The 24,267-nt window shown below is 41.2% G+C and overlaps 9 protein-coding genes across 9 annotated transcripts; 2 read left to right on the top strand and 7 right to left on the bottom strand.

The window, feature by feature from the left end:
- Window positions 1-1,637: 1,637 nt before the first annotated feature.
- Window positions 1,638-3,837, bottom strand: Cyp309a1 (Cytochrome P450 309a1). Its single transcript, XM_020953548.2, has 6 exons — window positions 3,353-3,837; window positions 2,944-3,295; window positions 2,463-2,882; window positions 2,281-2,404; window positions 1,932-2,195; window positions 1,638-1,800 (listed from the first exon to the last, which is right to left on the bottom strand). Exons 1-6 carry the CDS (start codon window positions 3,550-3,552, stop codon window positions 1,640-1,642), a joined length of 1,521 nt encoding a protein of 506 aa, XP_020809207.2. The 5' UTR covers window positions 3,553-3,837; the 3' UTR covers window positions 1,638-1,639.
- Window positions 3,838-4,049: 212 nt separating this feature from the next.
- Window positions 4,050-7,027, bottom strand: Cyp309a2 (Cytochrome P450 309a2). The gene is made up of 5 exons (XM_086835040.1): window positions 5,766-7,027; window positions 5,362-5,713; window positions 4,704-5,310; window positions 4,349-4,612; window positions 4,050-4,274 (listed from the first exon to the last, which is right to left on the bottom strand). The coding sequence occupies exons 1-5, from the start codon at window positions 5,945-5,947 to the stop codon at window positions 4,111-4,113; spliced, it is 1,569 nt and encodes a 522-aa protein (XP_086691166.1). The 5' UTR covers window positions 5,948-7,027; the 3' UTR covers window positions 4,050-4,110.
- On the bottom strand, window positions 6,302-7,274 carry Rad1 (Radiation insensitive 1). Its single transcript, XM_020953552.2, has 2 exons — window positions 7,140-7,274; window positions 6,302-7,070 (listed from the first exon to the last, which is right to left on the bottom strand). The coding sequence occupies exons 1-2, from the start codon at window positions 7,236-7,238 to the stop codon at window positions 6,351-6,353; spliced, it is 819 nt and encodes a 272-aa protein (XP_020809211.2). The 5' UTR covers window positions 7,239-7,274; the 3' UTR covers window positions 6,302-6,350.
- Sws1 (SWIM domain containing Srs2 interacting protein 1) lies at window positions 7,240-7,943 on the bottom strand. Its single transcript, XM_020953553.2, has 2 exons — window positions 7,726-7,943; window positions 7,240-7,664 (listed from the first exon to the last, which is right to left on the bottom strand). The coding sequence occupies exons 1-2, from the start codon at window positions 7,826-7,828 to the stop codon at window positions 7,240-7,242; spliced, it is 528 nt and encodes a 175-aa protein (XP_020809212.1). The 5' UTR covers window positions 7,829-7,943.
- A 2,925-nt stretch (window positions 7,944-10,868) lies between these two features.
- Window positions 10,869-12,802, bottom strand: insv (insensitive). The gene is made up of 2 exons (XM_020953535.2): window positions 12,264-12,802; window positions 10,869-12,198 (listed from the first exon to the last, which is right to left on the bottom strand). Exons 1-2 carry the CDS (start codon window positions 12,270-12,272, stop codon window positions 11,053-11,055), a joined length of 1,155 nt encoding a protein of 384 aa, XP_020809194.2. The 5' UTR covers window positions 12,273-12,802; the 3' UTR covers window positions 10,869-11,052.
- A 1,008-nt stretch (window positions 12,803-13,810) lies between these two features.
- Window positions 13,811-15,528, top strand: Elba2 (Early boundary activity 2). The gene has a single exon (XM_020953501.2). It carries the CDS (start codon window positions 14,180-14,182, stop codon window positions 15,326-15,328), a length of 1,149 nt encoding a protein of 382 aa, XP_020809160.1. The 5' UTR covers window positions 13,811-14,179; the 3' UTR covers window positions 15,329-15,528.
- A 132-nt stretch (window positions 15,529-15,660) lies between these two features.
- ND-B17.2 (NADH dehydrogenase (ubiquinone) B17.2 subunit) lies at window positions 15,661-16,552 on the bottom strand. The gene is made up of 5 exons (XM_020953503.2): window positions 16,446-16,552; window positions 16,289-16,384; window positions 16,052-16,229; window positions 15,900-15,984; window positions 15,661-15,843 (listed from the first exon to the last, which is right to left on the bottom strand). Exons 2-5 carry the CDS (start codon window positions 16,381-16,383, stop codon window positions 15,773-15,775), a joined length of 429 nt encoding a protein of 142 aa, XP_020809162.1. The 5' UTR covers window position 16,384; window positions 16,446-16,552; the 3' UTR covers window positions 15,661-15,772.
- A 641-nt stretch (window positions 16,553-17,193) lies between these two features.
- On the top strand, window positions 17,194-18,085 carry Arpc5 (Actin-related protein 2/3 complex, subunit 5). Its single transcript, XM_020953558.2, has 2 exons — window positions 17,194-17,537; window positions 17,601-18,085. Exons 1-2 carry the CDS (start codon window positions 17,325-17,327, stop codon window positions 17,841-17,843), a joined length of 456 nt encoding a protein of 151 aa, XP_020809217.1. The 5' UTR covers window positions 17,194-17,324; the 3' UTR covers window positions 17,844-18,085.
- A 276-nt stretch (window positions 18,086-18,361) lies between these two features.
- Drp1 (dynamin related protein 1) lies at window positions 18,362-22,492 on the bottom strand. The gene is made up of 8 exons (XM_020953557.2): window positions 22,224-22,492; window positions 21,089-21,233; window positions 20,368-21,032; window positions 19,790-20,241; window positions 19,409-19,730; window positions 19,124-19,346; window positions 18,848-19,059; window positions 18,362-18,776 (listed from the first exon to the last, which is right to left on the bottom strand). Exons 1-8 carry the CDS (start codon window positions 22,323-22,325, stop codon window positions 18,720-18,722), a joined length of 2,178 nt encoding a protein of 725 aa, XP_020809216.2. The 5' UTR covers window positions 22,326-22,492; the 3' UTR covers window positions 18,362-18,719.
- Between the last annotated feature and the right edge of the window lie 1,775 nt (window positions 22,493-24,267).

The raw sequence follows: 24,267 nt of genomic DNA on the forward strand, positions 1-24,267 counted from the left end.
TAAAAAGAAAATGGTGGAAATATTGAACTGTAAATGGAAAAATTAAATTGTACCTTGGAAATTTACAGAAAATGCATTGTCATTATGTTTTCATTGTATTCTGATCACTCAAAATGTATATATTTTATTGTAATTATTATTAGAAGAAATATTTTTACTTTCCTGTAGATACTATAAATATAATTTTAGAGCCTCTCGGATAATAATCTTTTAATGTTTTAATATTTTTATACAGAAAATATCTTATCAAGCAAGGTAGAGATCATTTTCTTTCAGTGCAAAAAAAAAAGGAAATGAAAATCTTATAAGTGTCCTCCATCTTACCTTTTCCATTTACTTCGCTTTCGCGCTAACTGCGCCAGTCATTAACATTTTACGACTGTTTGATCCTGGTTTCCCAAATCCACACGCAAATATATCGAAATTCAAATTGAATCCAAATATTTGCGGTGTCAGGAAGCAACCGTAATTTTCGCATGCAATCCGCAATTTGTTTAGACTTACACATAAAACCTTCAGTGGCAGCTTATGGGGCCCGTATTAAATTTCATATCCACAAAGGGAATATTCTTCATCATTTCCCCTTCGACAGCAACAGAAAAATGGGGAAACTTTATGCATTCGCTGCGAGGCGGGAAAAGAGCGCGCAAAATTTAAATGCGCCATATTGCAAGCTCAAATGAAATTTTGTGGCTTGTTGCTAAAACAAAAAACAGGCCAAATAAAAAGGATGTAAATAAAGGCAAAAAAAAATAAAATAAAATATAAAAAAAAATTGAAAGCTATGACCAGCGCCTGCAACACAATACTCATGCACACGCGGTGGCATTGTGGCTGGGGATCGGTGTCGTCCTTTGTCCTTCGTCCTCGTCGTCGTCCACAGTTTACGCGGTCGCTCAATATGAAAGTGCATAGAGTAAAGGCTCAGTCATGCACTCAGAAAAATTTGACAAAAGTTAACTGGTAACAATTGAAAAAGAGTCTTAATCGGGGTAAGTTATTTAAGATAAAACGAATTAAAAAGGAGTCAATATGTTTCAATTTACCCACGAAATCTTAAATATTAGCTATTTAAAGTTTGATTTACTTTATATAATTTAATTTATAAATTAATAAAATGACAATTTAAAATGGGTAATTTAAATGATTGCAAAAGGATATTTCCTTAGCTACGGATCGTGTTTAAAATCAAAACAAACTCATAAGAAAGAGTAGTTTTCTTACTCAGAGTATAATTTTTTAAACTAAAATCCTGCTTATGTTAACTTCCCAAATTTATTTTCTGTCTAAAATTTTGGCTATATATATTTTATTTTTGAGCTAAAAAGTACCGAAAAAGGGGGAGACGGCTGAAAGGGGGAGTTTCAGTTGGTCTGCGGTCGGTTTGCGCTAAATTAAATTTTGCCGCGGTTGCCCCCAAAAGTCCAACACACTTGCACTATCAAGCTCCACACCAACGCATATTCACACACACACAGACACACACACACATATACAAATTACTATTGCGCCAAAATATAAAAAGGGAAAACCCAACAGCAATCCTTACACAAAAGCAACATCTGCACTCCTGCACTTAGGCAACACAACCAACAAGAATGAGATAGAAAAAAAAATAAAAAAAAGAAACCACCGCGTTTTATTTTCGCAATTTTGTAAATTTCAGTTCGACATCTCCATTGAGGAATATTCCCATGCCCGTGTCGGCACCCATGGGCACTTTTTTCGTCTGCTCCACCTGGTAATTCGAAAGGATATGCAGAATGGCGGTCTTAACACTTAACTGTCCAACACGCATACCTGGCAGAGAAGGATATTACAGGAAATATACATTATATTCTAATAGCTAACTATGATACTTAAAAATTACATTTTTAAATGACGCAATAGAAGCTGAGTATCTCTAGTTAAAATTAAAAAATAAAACTTACCTAAACAAATGCGAGGACCATCACCGAATGGCAGGAAGCATCCGCGCTTATTAAAGGCACTTGCAGCTCCGTTCTCAAAACGATCTGGTTTAAATTCACTGGCCTCTGGATAGTAATTCTCATCATGGTGGTACTGAAAAGCGGGCACCATTACCGTAGTTCCTGGCTCCAAGTCCACATGTTTGCCCTTGCCCAAATCAAGCTGAATGGGCTTGGTGCAGATACGTATAAAGAAACCAATTGGCGTAGTTAAACGCAGTGATTCTGAAAGAATACAAGAATATTTAATGAAATATACTATCTAAATATTAGTGCAATAAATTTTTAAACTAGACCCATAAACACTTACCATTAACGCACTGATCCAGATAGGGCAGGGCATTAATTTGCTCGTAGCTGATATTCGCATTGTTTGCCAAGGCATCTAAAATTTCCGATCGCAACTTTTCCTGCTCTTCGGGGTGTTCGCTCAGCTGATATAAATTATTTGTGTTCAATTTATTATTTTGAACAATTGTGAAATTATCTTACCGTATAGAGCATGTGGTAGAGCACAGCGCCAGAGGTCTCATATCCATCCAAATGGACGGTAAGAGCATGACCCACAGAGTCCTGAATGGTATTTCCGCGCTCCTGCAGCTGCAGCAGGTGGGACAGGTAGTCCGTGCGACCCTCTCCAGTGCCGCCCTGCCGGAGTTTAATGGCATCCTGGGTCAATTGCCGAAAGAACTCATCCGTTGCCTTGGGAAAGAAGCGCATCTTGAATAGCTTCCTCACAAATGTGGCCACCATGGTCTTATTGAAACGGATCATCGAGCTAAAAGCAAAGACAGTCCAATCCGTGGAGGTCTTCTGGAAAGTCCCAATCTTTCCGACGTCACCGCTGAGCGAGCCCGCATCGATGCCCCATATAAAGTCAGCCATGACGTCGGCCGTGAAGCGATAAGAAAGCTAGAACCGAAATTAATTAGTTTTACCTTAGAAGTATTTAATTTATTATTGTTATACTCACATCCCTGGTCTCGATGACATCGCCCTTCTGCCGCCTTGCACGCTCTATATACTCCACTAGCTTCCGACCGCTCTGCTCCCAGATGGTGAAAGCCAATTTTAGCCGGTTGGGTGTGAGTCCACCGACATTCTCAGTGCGCCTTCGCTTCCAATCCTCGCCAGCACTGAAAAACGGCGATCCTGTCACATACTTATCATCTGCGTTGTGACCCACAAAGCTGCTGGTTATAGTATCCCTGAAGTTACTGAATTTGTCCACCAAAATCTCATGGGCCAGAGCGGGATCGAGGATAAGAAGCTGGGGCTGTCGGGTGATGAATGTGCCCACTGCTCGATGTTTATCCTTGTATTTACTAGGAATCAAAATAAGTTACACTATGTTTCATATTTATTATATATTTAAGACTTACTCGTAGACCTCCTGAACGTCAAGTATGAGACTGCGGCTCTTGTTCACCAGGATGCCCGGATAGGTGCCCAAAAGGGTCAGCGGCTTGGCGGTGAACACTCCCCGCTTGTCCCAGTATCTATGGTACCAGGTCAGATAGAGAAAAACCAAAGCAAAGGCGATGTGAACGAAGCCCAAGACCAAAGCAACTGTAGTCAGCATGGTGGCTACTCCTAAAAGCGATCAGATCTTTACGGTGTCCGAATGGAAACTGCCGGCCAATTTAGCTGATAATTTCCATTGAAGCATAGGAATCAAAATACTATATAGGAACATATATACATCGAAGCACTTCACTGACAAGACCCCTCACAATTTAATCTTTATTTTACACCGGCAGAACCGGTTTTATAAGCTTTTAATTTGTATTCAACACACGATATTGATAACACAATCACCCAAACACTTTGCTGATAACTGATTGTTGGAGAGGTAAGTTAGGTTCTCGGAGAACAACAGGCTCATCTCTGCCTTAACAAGCTTAACATGAAAAATAAAAAATATATAAAAAAAAAAAAATTATATATACAATATAAATAGAAAATTAAACATTATATATGATTTCACAAGTTAATGAAATTATTCAAATAACAAACAAAGTGTGCCTTATCAAAAGACTATCAATTAATTGAGAGTCTTTAAGGTAGCCACAATATAGGTAATATAGGTACTTTTCGTATTTATTATATAAACAACAGTTTAAGAGAGATTGTTAAAAGTCTATCTCTGAAGTCGGCGATATTCCAGATTAACATTTCCCTGCAGCACGATCCCGAAGCCAGCGTCTTCATTGGGAACCAACCGTTCTTTGCCCCTGACCACCTCAAACTCGCTGACAATATTAGCGAGGGCAGATTTTAAAGTCAACAAAGCCAAGCGCATGCCTGAACAAATATACAAATATTTTTCAAACAAATTAGTCCAAATTATTACTAGATATTATTACTAGAAGACTCACCCATGCAAACGCGAGGACCATCACTAAATGGAAGAAAGATACCCTTCCTCATTAACTCCTGATAGGCGCCATTGTCAAACCGTTCGGGTCTGAACACCTCGGGTTCGGGGAAGTATTGTTTGTCGTGATGGAACTGATAGTTGGGTATCATGATCGTCACACCCTCCTCCACATCCAACCTTTTGCCTTCACTTAATTGAATTGTCGTGCGTTGTGTACAGACCTTCGTGTATTGAGGTATCAAACTGCTTAGCCTAAGGGATTCTTTAATGAGATGTGTGTTATTAAAACTGATCACAGTTTTCTATAAGGTAAATAAAAATATATTTACAACAAATAATTTTTAATTACTAACCATAAACCACTTGCTCCAAATATGGCAACGAGCACAACTTCTCAAAGTCAAGACTCTTGTCGGTTCCCAAGCCAGCCAGGATTTCCATTCGCAGCTTTTGCTGAGCTCCTGGATCTTCAGACAACTGGCAATGAAAAAGAATATTATAATATATCCAAAGGTTAGCACAATAATCCCTCACATAGTAGAGAGCGTGTAGTAGAGCTGCCCCACTGGTATCATATCCATCTAGCAGCACAGTAAGGGCATGACCCACCAGTTCGTCGTGAGTGGCCTGCTTTTGATCACGAAGTTGCAACAAATGTGAGAGGTAATCTGTTCGAGTTGCATCCCTACCCCCCTTCAGACGCATCTCAATGGACTCCCTGGTCAGGTTTGAGAAGAACTCGTCCGTTTCCTTCGGATAGAACCGGAAGCGCAACAGGCGGCGAAAGCAAGGCGCCACTATGGAGGCCATGAAAATGGAGATCATGTAGAAGGCGAAACTGGTCCATCGGCTGGCTATCTGCTGCAACTTGTTGGGTTGCTCAGTGAGTCGCGTAAGGGTTCCGGCATCAATGCCCCATATAAAGTCCGCCATTACATGGGCCGTGTAACGAAAGCAGAGCTGCACAGATAATACATTTATTCACATTTAACATTAAAATCATAAACTCACATCTCTGGTTTCCAGGATTTGGCCATGGTCCGTCATTTGGCTGTTCATATAGTCAGTTAACATCTTTCCTCCCTGCTCCCAGATGGCATAGCCCTGCTTCAACCGATGCCCGGATATGCCCGCTTGGGCATCCGTTCGGAGTCGCCGCCAAGACTCCCCAGCTGCCCAGAAGGGATTGAGAGGGGTATACTTATCCCATTTGGCATCCTTAATGTAAGAGCTAGTTAAGGAATCCTTGAAGCAGCGAAAATTTCCGACCAACACTTCGTGCGCCAACTCAGGATCGAGAACCAGGATTTGCGGCTGACGGGTTACGAAGACACCCACAGCTCGATGCGTATCCTTATATTTACTGTGAAGGTAAATATTATTATAAGTTAATTTGATAATGAAAGCAAACTCACTCGTAAATCTTCTGCACATCGGTGACCAGGTTGCTCTTCCGGGTCAGCAGGCCGGGATAGGTGCCTAGCACGCTAAGCGGACGAGCTGTGATAAGGCCGCGCCTGCGCCAGTAGTTGTGATGCCAGGTGAGGTACAGGTAGATGCCCAGCGGGATCGAAAGCAGTGTCACCAGAATTAACATTTTCTTGCTCTCCGTGCGTTGACTGTGGACTCCTCTAGCTCTCGGCCAATACTAATCGAAAGTAGGAAAGATGCTGGGGCATCAACGCTTTCACCGCTGATAACGGCAGTTTGCTATTTTTGTTTACCAAAGTCAATATAATATTTTATAAATACACCAGACAGCTAAGCGAACAAATAAATCAGTAATTTCTGGATTCACTTATGCTTGAGGTTATCTATTGGCCTTTCAAGTTCAACTGATAACTTTATGACCTTGCAATCTCTAGAATTTATAAAACAAATATGATTTTAACAATATCAGTGAATAAACCTTCCGCAAACTAAGCGAAAATCAACAAAACACACTTTTCGATTGTAGTAAAAAAAATTCTTTAACCTATATTTTGGTCTTAATATTAAACTTACTCGGCATTGAGCAAGGGTATAATGTAAAACTGTACAAAGATCTCCTCCTGGCCCTCGCCCTGCATCACCAGGTGCAGCTCCAACAAGCCAATCGAGTTCGTCTTGATGGCCACTTTGGTGGCCGCCTGCATTGCTTTGTTGGTTAGGCGTATCTGCTGGCTTTTGTAGCGGGCGACCACCGTCTGCTTGCAGTTAAACATCATCATCATGGGACTAGTCTTGGCCACTTCCACACTGAACACGGCCTGCATGATCCCCACGGTGGTGATCTTAAAGTGCGGCTTATCCGGCGAAGTGACAAACTCGAATTCCTCCGCAGACTTCTCCAGTTCGTGGAATACCTTCGAGAGATTCGGACCACGCACAAAAATAACATTTAGATCTGAACCCTTTAGGTTCATGTCGTAGTCAATGGGCTCCTCGCAGTCCATCGTTTTTATGGCGCACTCGGTGCTCACATCCTCATCGTCGTATGGGTATAGAATAATCTTAAGCGGATCGCCCTGATCCCGGTACATCATCCTCAGACTGCAGTCTGCGGGTCCAAATAGATTCAGGCACTCGGAGAGCACGTTCATCTTTAGGCCGAAGCTCTGGAAGTCCTGGACATAGAACTCCTTGAAGGCACCAGGCGGCATGAAGAGCGTAGCCTGGATAGACTTGCCCTGCTCCACGGTGATGCGGAGTCCATCCTCCGATACTTGCAGCATGCCATACTGGGGAATATAGAAAATAATTTGATGAGGATTCCCTTATCATTAAGCATCGGATTTCCTTGTTCTTACATCATTGAAGCATATAGACTTGATGGCCTGGTTGAAGGTCTTGACGTGGTCCAACCTTCCCACGAACTTGTGGTCACCGTAGGGCGATGCCTCCTCCATGTTAATCTCGGAAAATATCGCCACACAGCTGCCTAAACTGTTCCGGCTTAATGTGCTGTTCCGTTCTGGGCTTTAGCAACTGGTGGAACCGCAGGGCCAGAACGTGCGGACAGGTGTAGGACGACCAGCTCTCTTCGCTCCAACCGGCTAGATGCCGCTCCTGGGAACTGGGAATATCGTGGTAGAGGATGCCTCTGGGCAGCTGCAGCACATGGCTCTGGAAGAAGTCGCACTTGCAGTAGTTGATGTCAGGCAGCAGCCGGAAAACCTCTGTTCCCTTGCACAGCTCCACCACGCACCGCTGACGGTTTCCTCCAGTACGGTAGTAAACGAAGGTGTAGCTGTCTAAGAGATGCAGTGCTCGTTCCACCAGCTCTTCACCCAGAAGCCGCGAGAGGTCGTAAAACAACTGTCCCTGTTCTTCCTCTGCATTCAGTTAATTTTACAATTAAACCGGTAATTTGGCGAATAGGAGTATAGAACTCACCTAATGGTTGGCTCCCAGAGAGGCCAAAACGGTGATTTTCAAAGATTTTATCGACCAGTTGTGGAAGAAAGCACTGCGTGATGTTTTCTGACCCTTTGTCCATTCAAACGTGTCGTTTTACTCCATTCGATAAACAAATTTAAGTCAATAACACAAAAACCATAATTCGTGCCGCCAAAACACAGCTGTTCAATTTCCAAAAACAACTTTTATAATACGTTTTAAAAAAGGTGGCATCGCCAATTTCTCGAGTCTGAAGCCACTTAAGTGTGACCATTTGCTAAGAAATTCAAAATCCTTCTTTTTCATAAGGATATAATCACAACTATTATATTATTATATTATTTTAATTAATTTTACTTGATTGTATTGCCTAAATATAATTTTAAAGAAGGATGCTAAGTTTGGCATGCCAAAATTTGTATCTTCTTGGACTTTGCAATTAAAAAGTAATCTATTTTAGTCACAAGCCAAAAAACGAACTTGATGTCTATGTAACATTTTGCGTTTTATTTGCTCGATTTTAATCATTTTTAAAACTTTTGTAAATTTTGTAAAATAACTGATTCTCGGGGTTGATATATTTAATAAAATATAAATTTTTAATATATATACTGAAAAACCACGAGGTAATGCCAATTTTCATTACTTTTACCTGTATTTGTACCAATATTTTATTTACAACTTTATAGTTACAGTATAAAAACTCTTAATACTGATTGTTCCTATAACGCTATATGATATAAACAGATTTGCAATATAATTAAAACCAAAACTCGAATATATATTTAAACATGGACATATCTGTATATGCAAATATGCTGAAAAACAGAAGTTTTTTTCTAATAATTTCCCAATTCTTTCTATGGAAGCTATTTATAGCATATATAGATTATATTATTATATTAAATCTGAAATTCTATAATAAAAAATGTCAATTTCTGGAAGTATATAAAATTATTTTTTAAAAACCCCTCGGTTCTAAGGGAGGTATATAAGATAGTCGTCCGATCTGAAGCTTTCAGACTTATATAGTTATTAGATTTTAAAAAAGATCCGATTTAAATTATAATCTATATATATAAAAATGCTCTGTTCGTGTCTACATCCTTCATAGACTCGAAAAGTTCTGAACCGTTTAAGCCCAAATTTTTACACAACATGCGTTGAGGTTCCAGCTCGGTTATTGACTACTTTTGATGTTGATAGCTTATCTGCGGTTGCGAATATATCTATTTTTTTAGCGTTTCCAAGTGCCCCTACTGCTGCGCCATCTACAGGCAGCCAGCTGAATCAAAGCATTTCCTGTCAAACATTCAAAACATATTGAAAGAAGAAACTTGAAAAGTTCTCAACCGTTTATGCCCAAATTTTTACACAACATGCGTTGAGGTTCCAGCTCGGTTAATGACTACTTTTGATGTTGATAGCTTATCTGCGGTTGCGAATATATCTATTTTTTAGCGTTTCCCCGTGCCCCTACTACTGCGCCCTCTACAAGCAAATCAAAGCATTTCCTGTCAAACATTAAAAACATATTGAAAGAAGAAATTGGAGATACAAATTTTATTTTTTGTTCAGGTTCAGTAAGAAACGAAGTCATGCCACCAAAGAAGTCGAGATTGGGTCGTCGTATTCGCAATACAGAAGCAAAAAGACGTAAGATTACGAATATGACTGACGAAGAACGGGCCTCCATCCGAGAGACGCGGCTGCGCGATGAACTTTTACTCATACAGGTTAATGGTTCGGAGGACCGATTGCAATCATATATTGAAATGTCGTCAGTTGTTTCATCAGTACATTGTCGATATGTATGCAAAAATTGAAACAACGTTTGCTGTTCCTCCGATTGAATCAGAACAAACTTCGGTCCGAGGAATATATCCATTTGAGGGATGCTGTGATGAATGACCGTAATACAACCAACGTTGGAAAGCTCACGATTTTGCCATCCTCATACATAGGTAGTCCGAGCCACATGCATGAATATGCTCAAGATGCCCAGGCATATGTTCGTTGCTACGGCCGTCCAGACTTATTTATCACCTTCACATGCAATCCAGCTTGGGACGAGATAGTTCAGCTGTTATTTCCTGGACAATCGTATAGGGATAGGCATGACATCACAGCCCGTGTTTTCAGACAAAAGCTCAAGTCACTGATGGATTTCATTGTGAAACATGGAGTTTTTGGATCTGTGCGGTGCTGGATGTATTCAGTAGAATGGCAGAAGAGAGGATTGCCGCATGCGCACATACTGATTTGGCTGCATGATAAAATTACTCCAGACGAAATTGACAATGTGATATGCGCTGAGATTCCACGGGCAGAGGTTGATACAGATTTGCATGCAGTTATCATCAAGAACATGATCAATGGCCCATGTGGTACCCTCAACCGAAGTTCACCATGCATGGTAGACGGGAAGTGTTCCAAGCGATATCCTCGAGCATTTACAGAAAACACCGTAACAGGGGACGATGGATATCCTCTGTATAGGAGACGGTCAACTGAAGATGGAGGGACTTCGGCAACTTTAAACATGAGAATTGGTGATATTGAGGTAGACAATCGTTGGGTGGTTCCATACTCAACACTATTGTCAAAATCATACAAAGCGCACATCAACGTAGAATATTGCAATTCCGTGAAATCGATTAAATATATCTGCAAGTACGTGAATAAAGGCAGCGATATGGCAGTTTTTGGTGTTCAGGCAGAAAATGGGGACAGCAATGCAGTACGAGTTGTCGATGAAATATCTCAATACCAGGCTGGAAGATACAAAAGCAGCAACGAGGTTGCATGGAGAATTTGTTCGTTCCCCATTCATGAACGCTATCCAGCTTTAGTTCACTTGGCAGTCCATTTGGAGAATGGTCAACGTATCTATTTCACAGAAAGAAATGTGGAAGAAAGAGTCCTGAATCCGCCAGCGACAACTCTGACTGCCTTCTTCACATTATGCCAGGAAGATGATTTTGCCGGAACATTGATGTATTCAGAAGTGCCCTCTTAACCACAATATGCCACAGAGAAACGTGGCAGGGTACAGCTAGTATATTATATAAAAGTAAATCGACCTACTGAAACCCGCTTAAACCCAATTAGAAGCGAACAAAACCACAAAACATGTGCGATTTGGTTATGGATTGGTATAGACATCTTCGAGATCTTCAAGAATATGTATTTTACATAATACAGTTGCGATGTAGCGTTAGGTTCCTATATCTATTGGCTATAATCTTCATGAGTTGTTTCGTCTTTGATCTCCGCTACTTTTTGGTGAATCTTAAAAATAAAATTTAATCCTGTTGCTTAGTTTTAGAACATGTTCTCCTTTTCGTGTTTGCGACCGGTACTCCGTCGCTTGCCGTTCTGGATCTTCATCATCTTGTTTTCATCGGCACACTTGGTGGTGATGGCGTTCCGCACCTCTTTTTCGGTGGCATTGCACTTGTGCGTCACAGCAAAGATAATATCCTGGATCTTAAGGGGATCGAGCATCTGTTTGAGCGGCTTCTGCTGGTCCTTGAAGGCGGGCGACGGCTTGCCCGTCATCGAGTGTGTGCCCAGGGTCTCCCGGTCGAAAATAGAGACCAGCAACTTTCTGGTGGCCAGCGATGAGACTCCCCAGTTGATGTTCTCGAAGATACTGGCTGGTACACAGGTATTGTTTGGGCCAATAGACACCATAACGTTGTCCTTGGGCTGCCCGCCTTTGCTGAGATCGTTGAGGCTGCCGTGCCGGACCTTAGCATGGCCCGGTGATTTAGAGGGCATCTTGTTGCCGCCGTTCTGGCGCAAGACGCTTTCCTCGTGCGGCTCGGACATCTGAATCTCCTGCAGCTTTCGTCGCTTGATGAACTGCAGGGGCTGGTTCGGAGAGTCCTCCTCTTCCCTCTTGATCCCCTTGCCTATCATGTACTGATGGGAAGCTGGCTGCTGCTGATGATGGTGCTGCTCCTCGCCCAGACATATCTCCAGGCGGTCGGAGTCTGCGGAGGTGCTCAAACTGTTCAAACTCTCTGCTGCCAGTCGAATCTCTATGGCGTCTGCGTCGTCAGAGGCCGATATGATTTTGTAGTCTAGGATCTCGGCCCTTGGCTGCTGTGTATTCTGGACGGGCGCACATATAACCGAGTTGGGAGGGGTCAGAATATGGTGACTCTGGACTGTGGGCGGGGTCGGTGGAACGGATTCTCCCCGCAAGGAGTATGCCTGCTGCATCCTGGCTGATGTTGCGTGTATCTGTGACAAGAGATCCGTGTGTTCCTGCAGCTTGGCCTCCAAATAGCGCACCTTATCACGCAGAGCTCGGTTTTCGGCCTCCACAGTTGGATCCGCGACCAAAGAGCGCACCAATTCAAAGTCCTCGCTGGAGGTCTGAGACCAGGCATTCAGGTACATCGGCCTGGCGCGCCATTTGGACTCCTCGCGAGAATTGGCCTCCAGAATGCGTGGATATTGCTGTAGAGACAAGGGAATTAATTTAGATTGTGGCTTTTGCAGTCAACTCTGCGCCGCTAACTTACATTGTCCATGTCGTTTGCGCGATGGATCGGCGTCAACTGAGCTCAGGGCTGGTGGAAATTGGCGGCAGAATGCGAAAAGCGGCCTGCATGCGATCGCAGTAGGGGTGGTTTTCCTACGATCCGATCCGATCCGATCCCTATATTTCCTTGCGAAAGGGAGACAACAAGGGATTCCAGCCACACGGACGCTCCTTGCACGCACACACCGGCGGTCAAAATGCTTGCATGTGCAAGGGACGCAGTGTGTGTGTTTGGGTTCTGCTCTGCTCTCTCTATTGTTTTCCAGGTAAGCGATATCCTGCAATCCTGTTTCGGAGCAAGAACTAGGTATATTTTCCAACTAGCCCAGCTGTCCGACCCTCCGCTTTATTCCATTTCTATTTCCACCTTTTCGCACGGGTTTCGCGCGGGAACCAGAATATTGTGTTTGTGTGTGTGTGGCTGATGCTAGGCGCAGGGTAGTCGAGTGGCGCGAGGAATCATGAACTATCGGCAGCTGGCTCGTTTTTCGAAATAATTATTTTTAATAACATTTATTGCTAGAATGGTAAAAGAAATAAGTTAGGACAAGTATTCCGACTTGTAGAAACAATATATACTGAGTCCTTTTATTTTAGTGCAGTACGTAATGCGAAAACTCTGCGGTGGGGTGAACTATCGGTTGATGGCTGAAAATGGTTATTACCGCTTATACCAATGACTAGCTTTGTGAAGGTAAAATTTATTGGTAAATCTTTTTAAATTATTAGTTATCTTAAAAAGCACGATTCTTTTAGACTTTTTCAGAAAAATAAATTAAATATAGGATATGCTCATTTATTTGGCACACTAAATATTTTCCGATAAACTTTCCTAATAGTGTAATATGTATCTTAAGACAAAATAAGTGAAAACAAGATTTTTACAAGCACTAAAAGATACAATATTTTAAAAATTAGTCCCAACTATTATACTATAATATCAAATCTAGTACTTTGTTCTGTTTATTATTTATAATTTTAAAAAATTGTATAAATAATTATATTTTACTGTTAATTAAGGTTAATGTAGCACCCTAATATATATGTATATATATATTTACATATTTATATAGCAAGCCAAAATATTAATCCAGTGGGTAACTGTGCTTATTTATATAATATGCATATTTTTAAGAATCCGATATTTTAACATTTACGGGACAATTTGTCATGTTTTTATTGTTTATTTTTTTAAATCAGAACTTTATCCGATATCATTAATATTGAAAATTCGATGTTATACTGAAAATACAGCTGTATGTATTTTTAAATCACTTTCCTAATTCCAAGAACCCAAATAGACAATGGTTGTTTTTTTTTAAATAACCGGTTTTCAGGACTCAAGGTAGTCCATTGGAATTTCATTATATTGGAATAGGTACAAATCCTTTTGGAATACACATATATATGCACTCTCTGATCGGAAAGACACCCTTAAATTCGAACGAGAATTTAATAATACAAGTCAGGTAAAAAATTTTGTAAAGTTGAGGAGGATTTTTTTTTTTTAATTTCTAATGTCAATATAAATATTTATTATAATACAAATTTCCTCAGAAAACTTGCCCTTATTGATTTTAGAGTTATACAAATATAAGAATTTAGGTAATCTGAGTTTAATAATTGCATAGTTTTTGTTTAAATAAGCCGTTATAACTTTCCACTGAGCCATGACAGTACAGTATTGCTTTGGCGACCTTGGCAACTCTAAATGAAGTACAGGTAGGATTGCCATCTGGTGCAGGGAATAACCGTTAATCCGAGGCCGTAAAAACATAATTCAGAAAAAATTTCAGCGAACAAATTATTCGCAAGATTACACTAGAAGTCCGTTGCAGCTGCACTTTTGAGCAGACGTAAACCTTTTCGTTACCTGGTGCTAAATCCGCAAAGACAATGGCCGCCGGATTCCGCCCGTTCCTTCGGGACTCTAACCTTACAAATAGCGAGGCACCGGGAATTAGCATGTCAGTCATCCACAGCTCGGAGCACCACACACACTCACCGCCAGCCTTATACTTTCATCCACAAACAGCCGTTGTGCCGTCCGTTCAGTTCTCGCATCCGTATCACCAGTATCTAAGCCAATTTGCTCCGAACTTTGTGCCGTACTATTACCGCCTGCTCTCGCGTCCTATTATGAAGCAGGAGGAGATGGATATCGAGAACTACATTAATCACGAAGTGGCCAACCAGCAGGCCACATTGCGACAGAGGAGCTCGAGGCCATTGGGACAGTTACAAGCACTGATGCAGCCTCCTCCAGTGCAACAGGTCCCTATGAAAGTTGCCCGAAGAGAAGCTCGCCGGAGTTCCCCTCCCAAACGCCGCATCATTAACGCCCAATTGGTGGCCATAGCAACACCATCTGGGGAGATTAAGAACATAGAACCGCAGATAGAACCTCTTCCGCCCGTTGATGATGCCTTCAAGCAGAAGGTGGCGAAAATTCAAAAGAGCCAGCATCACTATGAACAGCTCTTTGGACGACTCACCTCGATGTTGAAGACCCTCAACCAGCGCTACGATAATGATTACGAGGAGGTGCCTGCACCGCCGTCTAAGAGGCCCCGCAATATGTCCACTAGCTCCGCGGAGTCGCATCTCCCCGACAACGCCTCCGAAAACGAACGGGAGAATCTGGTCCAGTATCCACAGCGAGTACGAAAGGAGGATGGCAGTACTGTGTATATACTAGGACCGAATGGCACCGAAATTACCGCCCACCAGTATGGAGAGGTGTTCTTCACAAATGCTCCGGTGGCCACCAGATGTCTACTGTGCGTTGTCTTTAGCAGCGACGAGTTAGCCACGCACACTCTCACGGGAAAGCCATCGCCGGCATTCTACGGCCGGGAGAGACCTGCCAAGCTTCAATTGGACCAGCGCAAAGTGGACGACATTGTGGTCTGTGTTATGAACCGAACCGGAGGCAAGGAGCGTGTAATCAGAGCCACCATCACCACAAAGTGCGCGGATACGGCAAAGAAGTACAAGCGAAGGGCCAAAAAAGCACAGAAAATGGCAATAAAGGAGGAATGTTAGCGGAAAAAAGATATGATTCCAGTGCTTAACAATTAATTGGCTAGATTAAATCCAGCTTGTAACTTCATAAGGAATTCTTACTTAACGTCGTGCCAAGAAGGCGCCAAGGGCGATTGTAAATAACAATACATTATGTTTATAACAAGTAACTGTCGGCTAGTAATTATATAGCTTTGATTAAATAAATAACTGACAAACTACTGCGAGCTTGATTTTAATAATTCGTTTAAATTTCTACTGTATGGTAGTAGGGATGCATATCAAAAGGAAATGTAGGACATGATAAAATCAATAACGAACTAAGCATCGATAAGACATATCCTCTTTGTAACTGTTTTTAAAGTCAAATTAAAGAAATTTGATTTATTAGCACGTTAAAGAGCTCTCCTTTTTCGTAACCATTTGCCTTTCGAATTTAAAAAATAACTATTTGCTATCCCAACTCTACTGTTTCTTCGCCTTGGGGTCCCAGGCCTCCACTTTGTTAGGTGTTGTTGAATATGGGTAGTAGGCCTCTGTAAAAGAGAATGTTTGTACTTTTAGGATTCGATTAAGACTGGATTACGATTACCCTTAGTGCCGGATAGATTTTCGCTGTGATCCGCGATCCACTTGTGCTTGGGACGGCAACCATCGCGGATGGGAGGCAGATCGGTCTATACGAAAATAATAATAATAACGTTCGTTTCACTTGGTAAGGCTTTAGCTAATAGGGAACCGAACCTTGTAGTGCATCCAGCCGTACCACTCAGCGGGGATCTGGGACCCATCGTAGTCCATATTGACATGGGGGGTGAACTCGACCCAGCGATTGCGGCCGTAGAAGTAGTACGGATTCTCGAAGTACTTGTTGCCATACTTGTCGATGCCCACCAGGGTTCCGATCTTCAGATCATCGTTCCTGCGAAATAATGTTAATTTGCGGTTTGAGGCAGTCTTATATAAGATTCCGGGGCTTACCTATAGAGCTTCAGGTACGCCGCCTTCAGGCCTCCGGACTCGCGGATGATCTGGAACAGCTTGCTCACACGGTTGAGTCCCAGAAACTTTGCCATGCTGTCGAGGGAACAAAATGGTTTAACCAAATTTAAATGATTTTCGATATTCCTGGACTCACTTGAAACAAAAACAAAGTCAATCTGCAGTGTGACCGTTGATGGGGAAAATTACCATAGTATGATATTATAGAATTAAAATACCAACAAATAAGAAAATTAACTTTGGCACACCAAAGTTTGTATACCCTTGCAGTTTGCTCTTGTATTTTATGATCGAATTGTAAATCATAACTAAGCTTCAAATATTTGCATTATTTAAATTGATATATATTGAAATTTTTATATGGCAATTTTTCGACATGTTAATGTTAAAAAAAATCATAACTACGCCAAAAAGGCACTTATTTTAATTCGGAAAGCTTACTTATGATATTTGTAATCATGTTAAGAAATCTGAAAAACTAAATTTAAATATTTTAAAAATTTTAAAAAATTTTCAAATTTTTGACAAATTTGCCCATGTAACCTCTTATCAAATTTTCCAAATTTTTGAAAACTTTAATTTTATCCGGACATAGCTAGATCGAATCGGCTGTTGATGCTGATCAAGAATATATATGAGTTATAGGGTCGGAAATGGCTAATTCACAGCGTAGCAAACTTTTAATTAAAATATAGTACCCTGCAAGTGTATAAAAATGACACTGTGAATATATTCGAGGTGTATGCATATTTATGTAGAATTTCGTAATATATCAGGTGAATAGCTAAAAACTTAATGCATTTATTAGTTTAATTATCAGCAATTCATTTGAAGGGGGCATAACTTAAATAAATATATCTATAATAGTTATTTATTTATTTTAGTATTTTTAATGGATTGAGGGTATTTTTTGTCGCCCGGTCACACTGTTGGACATCTGTTTGCCGGATTCATTCTTCTTCGTGATTCATATTTTTTTGGAAACAAGAAAAAGGCTTGAAAGGCGATCAAAAACATGGCCAAAAACACGTCAAGCAGCGCGTTCCGCAAGATCGATGTGGACCAGTACAACGAGGACAACTTCCGGGAGGATGACGGCGTAGATAGCGCCGCCGCGGGACCGGACGAGAGCGAGATTACGACGCTGCTGACGCAGGGAAAATCCGTGGAGGCGTTGCTCAGTGCCCTGCAGAATGCTCCACTGCGTTGCAAGAACCAGAATGTGAAGGTAGAGCACTGCATCCGAGCGGTTGATGTGCCATATTTGTAATAACTCTCCTGTCTTTTTTAGGACAACGCCCTGAACATAACCCTGCGGGTATTGCTGTCCATTAAATCGACACAGATCGACCAGGCCATTGATACCGTGGACCAGAACGACCTTATCGACGTGCTAATGAAGTACATATACCGAGGATTCGAAATCCCTTCGGAGGGTTCCAGCGGCCACCTGCTGCAGTGGCACGAGAAGGCGTTCGCCAAGGGAGGAGTGGGATGCATCGTACGAGTCCTGTCGGATACGAACCGTGCCTAGACGGGATAACCATTTACCAAAGGCTGTCATTGAGTCGTCGTCATCACCCCTACTCCCTTCCAACTGATTCACTTGCATCGCGGAGCATTTAACCAACTCTGGGCATAAAGCTTATCCCCTAGGAGGTGACTTGCGCCCTAAGCTGAGCCCCTCTGTTCTGTTCTTTTGCTGCAATACAAATGACAACGTTTTCCAAATTAGATTTTAACTGGTATCCAAGTATTAAAGTTTTTATTACAAAATATGAGAGGCGTAAATTAATGGGTTTTATATTGGACAAATACTGTGAAGTGATCAAGGCTGGAGGTGGTAAATAAACATTTCTATACCTTATCGATATTTGACGAGAAAGTCGAAATACAAATCAATATAGTTTGGTTAGAAAAATATACAAGTTAAAAACATTTTCTGAATCTGAAAATTTCGATAAGATATTCAGGAATTTATACCATGTCAGGAATTTGCTTTATACCAACCAAGCTTCATTGATCTAATCACATAAAAACAAGTAAACAATATTTGAATCAACCTTTTCTGCTTTTATTTGACTATTCAATGTGTAATAAGTGCGTTGGATAACTTAAAAGGAAACCAGTCACGGTTTTCATTACACCATCCTAAAACTTTATAAAGCGATGATGACAAATGCTAGGCGAATCGAAATGCTGCAGTAGGAATACGCTAAAATGGTAGACCCCGAAATAAAGGGTCGCATGCAATTTGATGATGATATTTCAGTGCTTAGGAGGGGAAACATTTAACAAAGTAGGAGTTGAGTTCTCTTCAAACGCGTCTTCAATAAATAGTTGGTGTGTTTTCATGTTGCTTATATGTGGGGATTATTAAGTCGATACAGGCTGCTCCAAATCGCCAGATCTACCACATGTGAGTTTCACGGATCTCGCTAATAATGTGATTCGCCCGCGTCAGTGCCTAAAATAAATAAAATAAATAATTATAATTGTTAAAAGATAAAATTAAGAAATATATTTAACAAAATGTACCTTCAACATATCGGCCGCCTCTTTCCGGCGCACTGCAATGTGTTCGGACTCGTTGAGGAGCGTTTCGGCCCTATCCGACTTGTAGAGATGGGTAACCAGTTCACTCTGCAGGTTATCATTAACGTAGTTAACCAAGAAATGCATAATGGCCTTTGGTACCGAGTCTTGTATGGATTTGCGCACAATGTAGAAATACGATTTGATAAGGCGTTCTGAAAAATAGATTCAGTAATTGAATTATTAATTAAGAATTAAAATCCTACTAGTAAAACCCACCGATGACATCGCAATCCTTTTGCTCCTTATCGGTCAGCCTGCGTGGATTGTGATTAGCCGGCACATCGGGCAGCAAATTTACTGGCTTTACAGGACTAACAAGATTATTGTGAATCGGCGTGTTGCTGGCCGAGTTCTCAATGCTGTCCGGACGCGTCGGGGCCGGCGGTAAGATGTTTGATAGCCAGGTGCTGGCCATAGATGACGTCTCGCCAATGTGGTTCTATATCAGAAATGGGTCAAATTAGATGACTTGATAAATTTAAAATAGACTACCACTATCACCTGCTCATGGGCATCATTTTGTGGCTGCTGCTGTTGTGGCTGTTGCTGCTGGGAGGCTGTACTTTGCGACGAAACCTGTGGCGACATGTGGTTGCGCGGGGTGTTGCCGCGCCTCTGCAGATTCACCTGGGAGTAGGGATCGTTATCTGTCTTCAGCAGACTGGGCACCAGAGCCGCGTCCTTGTGGAAATCGGGATGCTTGGTGTTGATGTAGGCCAGCTCAATGGCCAGAATGTTCTCTACCATAACATTGGTATCCGGCAGACGACGGCGCAGCAACTGCGTGACAACATCTACAATCTTCTCATGAAGTTTGGGGAAACTGTAGGGAAATGTACTTCTTTAGAATACTTGTTGCTCTTTTAAGGTAGATCCACTTACCGCAACATCTCCTGCTGCACCTCATTGCCACAGTGCTGAACAATGCGCTGCATCTCCTCGTGTATTAGCTCAACGCAGCGCAGAGAGGGTTCCTCTAGCCGACGAATCTGGCGCTTCACAAGCAACTCAAACGAGACCTCTGGAACGAACAGTGCTGGTCGCGGACCCGTTGCATTCCGTATGGCCGTGAGTATGTCCATTTTGCTCAGCCCCGCCAGCGGGTGTATGGAGTCTAGGGTGCGGCCGAAGATCTCGTGGAAAATGTAGCATATGCGAGCGCCACCGCACAGCTCAGTGGTCTCAATATTCCGGGCTGTGCCCTCGATGGTCGAGCAGTAGGCACTGGCAAATTTCGTGATGATCTGCAGCAATGTTTGGCTTTTGTCGGAAACGTCCTCCCCGTAGGAGTTAAGCAACGATTGGAATTGCGTCGTCATGATATTGACGCGAGTCTGTAAACAGGAGAGAAACATATTTGCATATATAATCTTGCTTTGGTTCTTCGTAAAGAAATATAAAGTTTGAGCTTTTGACGCAAATTTCTAAACAAATTGATTGTATTTTCGACATAAACTCACCTTTAAATCAGGCAGACAGTCGCGAATGTGGTGCATCAGCAGACGATTAAGTGTCTTGGCCAGGTAGGGCGTGCCGTTGCGAGTCGCCAGCGTTGGGTACTTCCGCTGCAGGAAAGCTGCCTCGTCCTTCATCTGATCTTCGATGTGCTTCTGATCCATAATGTCCTTTTGGGAGCGATTCATAACACCGATAATGCCCAGTTTGACGGGAATGACCCGACCGCATAGAATATCGATAGCATCAGTGCCCGCGTCCATGAGATCTAGCTTGGTGACCACGGCCAAGGTGCGACGGCCATCGGGATCCACGTCCTTGGCCAGCTTTAGCGCCTCACTGGTGGCCATGTCCGTATTGGCGGCCGTCACAGCCAAAATGATCGAGTTGGGGTTCTCAATATACTTGAGTACCAAGTCTTTGATTTGCGCCTCAATGTCCTCCGGCTGATCGCCAACGGGCACCTTGGTGATACCCGGCAAATCCACCAACGTCAAGTTGACAACGTGTGTGGAGAATATCTTCAGGTTAATGGGTTCCGGGCAGATGCCCTTGTTGTTGCCGGCAGCACGCTCTGTTTCGTTCTCGATCTCGTTACGGATATCATCGAAGTCCGTAAAACACTTCTTGGAGTGCAGGAAGCGGCCCCACTCCTCAGCACTGGAAGTACCTAAAAAAAATATGATTTACCCACAGACTTTTTTGCTTATATTTGTTATTGCTTACCATTTTCCGAGGAACGATGCTCGCGATCATCGAGCGGGCAGTAAATCAGCTGGAGAACCAATGGACGACGGGTAACAATGCCAGTTCCACGGGGCAGGAAGGAGCGTCCCACCACGCTTTCGATCACGGAACTCTTGCCAGAGCTCTGAAAGAATATTTTTGGTGGGAGAAAAACAGCATTAAATGGAGTTAGAACAGAGACTGATAAACGTCGATGACCCGATAAGGAGAGCTCCCAGAACGTGTGCAACAAGGAAGCACTTGGAATAACACAGATTAGCTATTGTTATCTGATACAGTTAAACATTCTTTAAGTGGAATATTATTATTTTTTTTTTTTAATTTTAAATTGAGCTTGCAGATTTATACCCCTTATAAACACGAACTTAGGAAAGCTTGCCAAATTAAAATTAATGATGTGTTGGCTTAGTTACAAGTTTATTAAACTTTTTATTGTCCAATAAAAATATCGATTTGTTTAGATGTGGTTTTATAAGAATTAGTTTAAGGTTAATAGTTTAAGCTTTATTATAAAACAAATTCCCAGCAATAACAAGTATTATTTAACCCTTTAACATAAAGTTTAAGTTATAGAGGATCTTCTGTACTTGGTATCGCCGACTTTACTAACTTCACAATTCCGTCATATGGAATTTAATTCACAATCATGAATCAAAGTGCAATTAAAGCCGCGATCAAGGCACACACACATGTACACATACACTCGCAAGTTTTTGTTTGGCCCGTGCGCGCGCGTGTGTGTGTGTGTGTGTGTACAGGAATGTGTCACAGCAGCTGTTCTTTTCGTCACTTTTTTTGTATAATACTTCCTAATATTGATTTTCCAATGCAGCGGGCGGCCAACATTTGCCGAATATAATTATATAAACAAAAGGCGTGGGCTATTGCAAGGATTGTCACTGTAATAAATCGATTTCGGAAGAAAACATAACTAAAATGCCGGCAAGCGCGCATCCCCATTATATAATTTTGCACTCCCCTGAAATTCCTCTAGAGTGTGAATTCGCAGATAAAGTTAATTATACTTGCATGTATGCAGGTTTTAAAACTCTCCTTTTGGTAATTCAAATAGATTTCGTTTTGGGTGCGAAGGGAATTTCGCAAATTCGCTTACCTGGCTGCCGAGAACAACGATTTGTGGCAATTGTATGGAATCAGAGCCCACGGTGTTAAAGACGTCCTGTAACTTGTTAACAACTGGGATTAGGGCCTCCATGGTGCGTGCGGTGTGCTAGAGGTACTTCAGATCGCGTTTTACTCGATTTATTGTTTATTCCCTGCACATTGGCGAATTTTTATTTTATTGCTGTTTTTTTTTTTGTTGGCCGACTAGGGCTGGCAAAAACATCGGAGCACTAGGTTTTAAAAAAACTTATGTTATTTAACATTTTACATCACCATGCGTAGATAACAATTTTACACATTTACAGATACGTTGAGTAAAATTCTCGCACTTGGGGTAGAATTCTCATATGGGAAAAATAATTTTCATGTATAAAGTAACATTTCCGCTCTCATTCACAGAGGAGAGCGTAAGTTAAAAGAATTTTCTCTTGTTGGCTGCTGGAGTCAGCATAACTTAACAGAATTCTCTCGCGTGGGAGAGAGACGGAAAGTAAAACATCAGAGCACTATCGATACAATCGAACTTTAAAAAATATTTCTGTTACTTAACTTTACATCATACATTGTTCATATTCTTATGTAGGAAGTAAAATGCATAAACAGATCTGCTCTCATTCATTGAGGACGGTGTAAATTAACAGAATCGTGAGCGAACAGGAGAGACATCACTATCGACATTTAAGAAATTCTGATTTTAATTAGTCCTAGGCTTAAAAAAACGAATGTTTTCGTTAATTTAATTTCGTTTGGCATTTTGCTAGGTGACAAGTGCTGCACACCGAATTTAATCTCCCAAGCAGGGCTACCACATCTTTGGAATGGGGCAGCGGTAAGTGGCATATACATTATAGTTTTTTGTCATCACTAGATTTAAAGCAGTTGGGCAGCTCTAGCAAAAAGCTTTCAACAACGACAAAATTTGTATATTTCTTACATATGTATATTTTAGAGAAAACCCTCAAAGTATTTTATTATACTTCCTTTTACTTGCTTTTGTAGTTTTATTTGCTCCCACATACCCAATTATTTTGAAATATGTACCATAAAGTTTTAGCCCTATCAGAGCCAGTGCTGCCATATTCTGTGGTAAAGTGGCCCAGCGCGCCAAAGTTTAAATTTAAAAAAAGTATCAGGCAATTGGTGTTTTTGTGTAATTGATTTAAAAAAATTAAAAAATTGGAAAAAATATTTTAAACAATATTTATTTTTTTATTACTCTTAAAATATGCATTATTTAACTAAGTACTGGGATGTATCATATATATATTTCCGTTCTAAAAAATAGTAATTGGAATATTATTTTATGCTTAGCATGAAGGAATGAAAAACTTAACAATTTAAAAGGCAACAATAGATTGCTCTCTTCCACTCATCTCAATAGTTAGCCTTTCTCCCTTTTATGGATTTTATTTTTTGACTTTAACTAAAGACAAGCAAAATGTGCATATATAAATACATATATGTACATATGTATAAAGAGCAGAAAATGTCTAGATGGGCAGGAAGGGATAAGGGATGCTGTGCCCATTGTGCAAACTTAATGATATGGGCCAAACTGTAGCCCCCAAAACTCGTATTGGCAGTCCACACACCACAAGGCATTGTCGGGAGCATCTCAATATATCCGTCCATGGTAATAGATAACAAGAATTCAGACTGGGCAAAGGATACCGAAGTTTACTATACTCTTAGATTTTATAATTAATTAAATTTAATTTAATAAATTCACCAAACAATAACTATATTTAAAACATATATAAGTTATATTACAGAAATTCAAACAAAAGCATAAGGAACTAAGTTAAGCTGACTTGGATGCTCAGCAATCTGTGCTATCATTATATTATATTAAATAATCTAAAATTAAGAAAGTTTATGGAAACTGAACGACATAACATAAATATTCAGTAACTGGAAAACTTGCTATAAGGGTATAAAACCCAAAAAGCAACCAAGTGGTTGGACTTGAAGCACAAACAAAATGCAAAGAATATAAGCGACTGGCCTCAAGTGCTCGGGATTTGCATGTGGCC

This window comes from Drosophila serrata, unplaced genomic scaffold, assembly GCF_035046125.1.
Source record: "Drosophila serrata isolate PLE 108 unplaced genomic scaffold, ASM3504612v1 contig_275, whole genome shotgun sequence".
NCBI classification, from domain to species: domain Eukaryota; kingdom Metazoa; phylum Arthropoda; class Insecta; order Diptera; family Drosophilidae; genus Drosophila; species Drosophila serrata.